The following is a 6,097-nucleotide window of genomic DNA, read 5'->3' on the forward strand; positions in this document are numbered from 1 at the left end:
TCCTGAAGGAGCCTAGGATCCCAGTGCGCAGGCGCGACTGGAAAACTTACATGCCCTCTGCCGCTCGTTCTAGAGCTCCGGCTCCCCTCCGTTTAGTGACGCCTCAGCTCAGATCTGGCTCGGTTGGAAAGTGAGAAAGGTAAGTGAAAAGGCCACGCGGATGGGCTAGAAGGAGCAACAGTGTCCTGCCTGGCTGGCCGTTAGCCACGCGGTAGGTAGTGAAAGGTCAAGAGTCCCAGTCCTTTAGGTACCTCTGTTCCCAGTCAGCCCATTTTAGAGAATGGAAAGTGAGTGCCCAAATGGGCTGTTCTTGGGCCGGACAATTCCTGCCAGTAAACCTGGTCCTTGAACTTCACTGGCACCCACCTCTTCACTCTTGTTTGCCTCTCTCCCTCTCCCTTCCCCTCCCCTCTCCCTCTCTCCATTCCTTTGCTCTGTATGCCTGTCTTTGTGTGCGTGCATGTGCCATAGCATATGTGTAGGAGTGAGAGATAAGCTTGGGGAAGTGAGTTCTTTCATTCTACTTTGTACCTGGGGGATGGTGGTCAGGTTGTCAGGCGTGGTGCCCAGAGCCCGTATCTGCTGTGTCCATCCCACAAGCCCTTTGATTGCTATACCCAAGCCATTCTCCACATTGAAATTTTTCCCTAGCCCTCTTAGTTCTATACTATTTATTTCTCCTTCAGTATCGAGTTATGCAAATCCATGAACAAACAAGTTTCCCCTTAAAGAAAAAACCAGTGGGGCGGTAGCGGCACACACCTTTAATCCCAGCACTTGGGAGGCAGAGGCAGGAGGATTTCTGAGTTCAAGGCCAGCCTGGTCTACAAAGTGAGTTCCAGGACAGCCAGGGCTACACAGAGAAACCCTGTCTCGAAAAAAAACAAAAACAAAACAAAAGAAGAAGAAACCAACAGGACTCCCTTAAGCCCTTTGGCGCTGCACATCAGCCCATTCCTGTTCACTCTTTCAAAGCAGATTTTCATTCGTATTCTGTACTGCCCTGTTTTCCTAGGCTCTTTTCTGCTTACTGAGTGCTTTTGTTCCCACCAGACCTTTTGAAATAGCTTCTAACCAAGTCACCAAACCTCAGTTTCAATGGATTTAGAAGCCTCTATTCTCTGTCTGCCTTGGACCTGATATATATGTGCATATGTATATGTATATGTATGCATAGATTGTCCTTTTTCTTTAGGAGGTAGGAGGATTGCCACAAGTTCAAGGCCCATCAGGCTACACAAGCTCCAAGCCACTGGGGCTACATAGAAAACCTGAGGGACAATAGCAACAAACAGCAAACGTTCCCAGGCTTCCACTGAAGTGGAAACTTCTGGTTTCCTTAACAACTTAGTCACGTCATGTGATGTTTTTCTGGAAGCTGTCTTGTGAGAGGACATGTAATATTTTGCCGAAAACAGACACCTGAGAGAGTGTGTGATGTTTAGAAAGAATATAACTGGAACCCCACAAACAATGAGAGGGAGTTCTTGCCTGGCTACACCATTAATGCTTCACTGGTCTTCACTTCATAGGGAGAAACTCACTCGCTAAACGACGACGTCTCATGGTATCCTGGCTGACTCTGGCTGCTTCAGCAGAGCCTGGCTGTTCCTGCTGGATTGTGCCACTGCTACTGATTCGAGTTTGTTGTTTGCTATTGAATTGGGCTGCTGGTATCCTGACACGGAAGAGTGGAATCGCCCAAAGCAAGTACATCTAATCAGGTCCACAACTCCCTTTGCCTTTAACCTTGCTTTTTCCCTACCTCTGGTTGGTGGGCTAAAAGGGAGGGTTAAGAACCCCAAATAAAGTCAGTTTTGAAAAACCTAAGCTCACACTACACAGCGGCTCTGTATAAACCAACTCCAAAACCCAACGTTATCTTTGACCCACTATAGACACCTGGCTCAATGGGACCCTATCTATCTTAGTTACACACCATGACCAAGGCAACTCTTAGAATTACAATATTTAATTGGGGCTGGCTGACAGTTTCAGAGGTTCAGTCTATCATCATAGCAGGAAGCTTGGCAGCATCCAGGTAGACATCCAGCATCCAGGAGGAGCTGAGAGTTCTACATCTTATTCAGAAGACAAACGGGAAAAGACTGGCTTCCAGGTAGCTAGGAGGAAGCTCTCTCAAAGCCTACCCCCACAGTGACACGCCTCCTCCAACAAGGCCACTCTCTGGGCCAACCATATTCAAACCACTACAGACCCACCCAAAGCTTACACCTGGCTACCAACCGCATGGAATGTCAGCTGCAGGCCCTGGCAGAGCCTGTAAGAGCTAAGGGCTGTCTCACTTCCCTGCAGCCTCAGTGCTGAGGGAGCCTCTCTTCTGGTGGGCTGGGTGGGGTAAGAGAGGCACCTTTCTTACATCCTTCCCCATCCAGCCTCACTTGAGACCCAAGCTGAGGCTGGAGGAGCCACAGGAGGAGGGCGATATTGCCTTGGGTTCCCAGATCCCGGTGTCAGACACCAGCCACACAGGGAGCTCCTGTCAGTGGTAACCTGAGGCGTTGGACTCTTGACCTCAGGTTCCTGCTCCAACTGAGGTAGCTGGCAGTAGAAGTCAGGACCTTCCCTCTTTAGCTTGTCTAGGTACCACAGCCTTCAAATACCATAGTCAAAAGGAAGCCCCAAAGGACACAGTGTTTATTGGACGTTAGCAATGTCAAATGCTCCTTCAGTACACCGGCTTTTACGTTTTCTATTTGTATTTGGTTTTGTTTGGTTTTGAGACAGGGTCTATCTACATATCTGAGTTCACTATGTAGACCAGGTTGGCTTCAAACTCACAAAGATCCACCTGCTTTTGCCTCTCAAGTGCTAGGACTGAAGGTCACTATGAGTGCAACTTTTTTTATTTTTAAATTATATGTTATGCATATGAATGTTTCGCTTGCAGGAATGTCTGTGTATCACTTATGTGCTTGGTGCTGGGGGTGTGGAGCGGGGTGGCAGGGAGGCCAGAAGAGGCATCCTATGGCTGTGAGCTGCCCTGTGGGTTCTGGGAATTGAACCCTGGTCCTCTGGAAAAGGAGCCACTTCTCTTAACCAGTGGGCCATCTCTAGTTCCCTACAGTTTTTTTTTTTTTAATATTTATTTATTTATTTAAGTACACTGTAGCTGTCTTCAGACACTCCAGAAGAGGGCATCAGATTTCATTATGGATGGTTGTGAGCCACCATGTGGTTGCTGGGATTTGAACTCAGGACCTTAGGAAGAGCAGTTGGCGCTCTTAACCACTGAGCCATCTCACCAGGCCCCCCTGCAGTTTTTTAAAAGTATGTTGGCCCATGGTTTGTCCAGCTCATGAATGTAGAACCCATAGACACATGGGATACTGCATCCCACTTTTTTTCAGAAAACATAAAAAGTCTTATCACAAATACAGAATTTCTGCCCATTCATGTGGTCATTCCCTTATCAGCTCATCTCAATCTTTTGCAATATAAGAACTATGGTATAGCATTAATTGAAGGGCAAACATGTAATTCAGTTGGTAGAGCGCCAACCTAGCATACAAGAAGTTCTGAGTTCATGCCGGGTGTGGTGGCACACGCCTTTAATCCCAGCACTTGGGAGACAGAGGCAGGCGGATTTCTGAGTTCGAGGTCTACAGAGTGAGTTCCAGAACAGCCAGGGCTATACAAAGAAACCCTGTCTCGAAAAACAAAAAAAAAAAAAAAAAAAAAAAAGAAGTTCTGAGTTCAGTCACAGCACCACATAAACTGAACCCAGTCCCTTTGTAAGAACAGCCAGCATTCGCATTTAGTGGGCCATCTCTCCAGCTCCTTCCAGCCCCTACCTGCCAAACACCTAAATCAATGTCCAATCTCCACCCGATACTTGGTTTGGATGGTAGTTAGTCTTGGTGGTCAACTTAATGAGATCAGACTCACTGTGAGACTCTGGAGGTGTCTGTGAAGGACTTTCTAGATCTAGTTAATGGCGGTGGAAAGACCACCTGACTGTGGGCTGTACCATCCCACGGGTTGAAGTCTCAGACTAAATAAAAGAAAGTAATGGAAACACCCACAGACATCACTTTTGGCTTCCTGACTGTGGCTACCTCAAGCCCCTGCTCCCGTGACTCCTCAGCCTCGTGGACTGGGCTGCACCCAGGCACCAGGGTAAACCTGCTCCTGAAGCTGTTTTCATCAGGTATTTGTCACAGCTACAACGTAACCAGTGCAGATTATTCTATGTCCTTCTCAATGTGGGTGCAGACTGAAGGACCACATCCAGGAGGGAAGGCACAACCTCTGCGGAATCTTCTAGGGTGGGCTTTTCCCACATGAGCCCACTGTTCATGGAGACTGGCCGACCTTCAGAGGGACACCCAGGACAAGGGGACAGGATGCTCAGCCACCAGCAGCAGCATGTTTTATTGCGACCAGAATCCCCTGGTCATGTGAGGAAGGGTTGGGACAGGACACAAGGCGGGAGATGTCACGCTTTCCAGATGCCGTGCTCCCAGACCCGAACACAAAGACCAGTGGGGAGCAGAGCCAACGATACCAACAAAGGAGGGGGCTCCATTTTAGCAGAGTCTTCCCCACAGGGACCCGAGGGAAACGGGGCAATTGGCAGTGAGGGCAAATGACCAAAGAGACTCAGGAGTCTCTTAAGGCAACATCTGCATGGGTCCCCTGTGGATGATGTTAGATGAAAACAAAGATATACTCTGTCCATTAGGAGAAGGGAAAACAAAGGCTCAAAATGGCAGTCACTAGCCAGCACCCGTAGGTGTGACCCGGGATCCTGACTCCTAAGTCAGGGCCAATGTCCATAGATGTCTCCAGGCATCAGCACAGCCTGGGTGACCTGCCTGGCCAGCCGAGGGTTTTATGTTGGAATCTGCACACGGCCTAGGTCCTGATCCATAATCTGGAGGACATCATCCAGGATCGAAGGCCCCAGGTCCACATGCAGGGACAGCAGGGAGCTGGCATGGGACAGGAAGGGCTCCTCGGCCTCCGGCTCAGGGCTCATCCCATTGTGGGGCGAGCCAGCCTCTGGAATCCTCCAGACGTCCACATTTCCTGCCTCCTGTGGGGAGGGCTGTGGAGAAGGCTGTGGAGATTCAAGGTGCAAGCGAGGAGGCTTAGGTGGAGCCTGGGCTGTAGGCAGAGTGAGGGCCTGGGGGCCACCAATTACAGGGAGGGAGATGGCGTTTTTGAGCAGAGGTGACAGCCCATCAGGGAGCTCTCGCCCACACACCGTTGTAGTGCGAGTAAACTGGAAGGGAAGGTCAAAGCTGCCATCCTCCTCAGCCTCTTCCACCGCTGTTCCTGGAAGGAGATGGAACTTGCCCTGCAGAAAGGAGATGTCCCCAAACATGTCATCTCCACCACCGCTGCCAATGTGAATAGTGTGACGGAAGTCCCCAAGTGGTGGGCTGATCATGTCTGAGGACAGCAGGTCCCGAAGCTTCTCTTTCTTGCCTTTGCGGCTGCCACGTTTCAAATAGATGGGAACCTTGGTGGACATGGCGACTTCAGCACACAGTCCTGGCCGCTCAGTCCTCAGTACCCTCTCAACACCCTCTGTCCAAAACAGGCTCCAGAGGGCCAATGTCCACTCTTGCCAAAAACAAAACAAAAAGTAGAGGGTGAGATGTGATCAAAGTTGGCCCAAGGTGTCAGATAAAGTTAGATTAAAGGCCAACAAAGACAGGGTGGTGAATACACCCTGCTCTCTTCCTAGATGGCTGCGAGTCCCTTTGGAGAGCTGGAGGCAGAGGTGAAGTCTCCTCAGCAGCAGTGGGTTTTGCTCTTGTTCCAAGATTCTTAGTCCAGAGTTGAGAAGCTGGAATGAAGGAACCCATAAATCAGGAGCAGGAACACAACAGACAAAGCAAGTGGAAGTGAGGTGATACCAATAATCCCCGCACTCAGGAGGCACAGACAGGAAGATCAGGAGTTCAAGGCCAGCCTAGGCTACATGAGACCCTGCCTCAAAACAATACACAACATGAGACTATGCTGGGGCCTAGCAAACACAGAAGTGGATGCTCACAGTCAGCTATTGGATGTATCACAGGGTTCCCAATGGAGAAGCTAGAGAAATTACCCAAGGAGCTAAAGG

General features: G+C 49.6%; 1 protein-coding gene across 1 annotated transcript in view; it reads right to left on the reverse strand.

Moving 5' to 3' along the window:
- Positions 1–4,363: 4,363 nt before the first annotated feature.
- The window catches only part of Cdc42ep2 (CDC42 effector protein 2), a 7,835-nt gene continuing 6,101 nt past the window's right edge, over positions 4,364–6,097 (reverse strand). Inside the window, exon 2 of the mRNA XM_021152293.2 lies at positions 4,364–5,818. Within this exon, the coding sequence (XP_021007952.1) occupies positions 4,856–5,500 (645 nt within the window). The 5' untranslated portion in view covers positions 5,501–5,818 and the 3' untranslated portion in view covers positions 4,364–4,855. The remainder of the gene's footprint in view (positions 5,819–6,097) is intronic.

The sequence above is a fragment of the Mus caroli genome, chromosome 19, assembly GCF_900094665.2.
Source record: "Mus caroli chromosome 19, CAROLI_EIJ_v1.1, whole genome shotgun sequence".
Taxonomy (NCBI): Eukaryota; Metazoa; Chordata; class Mammalia; order Rodentia; family Muridae; genus Mus; species Mus caroli.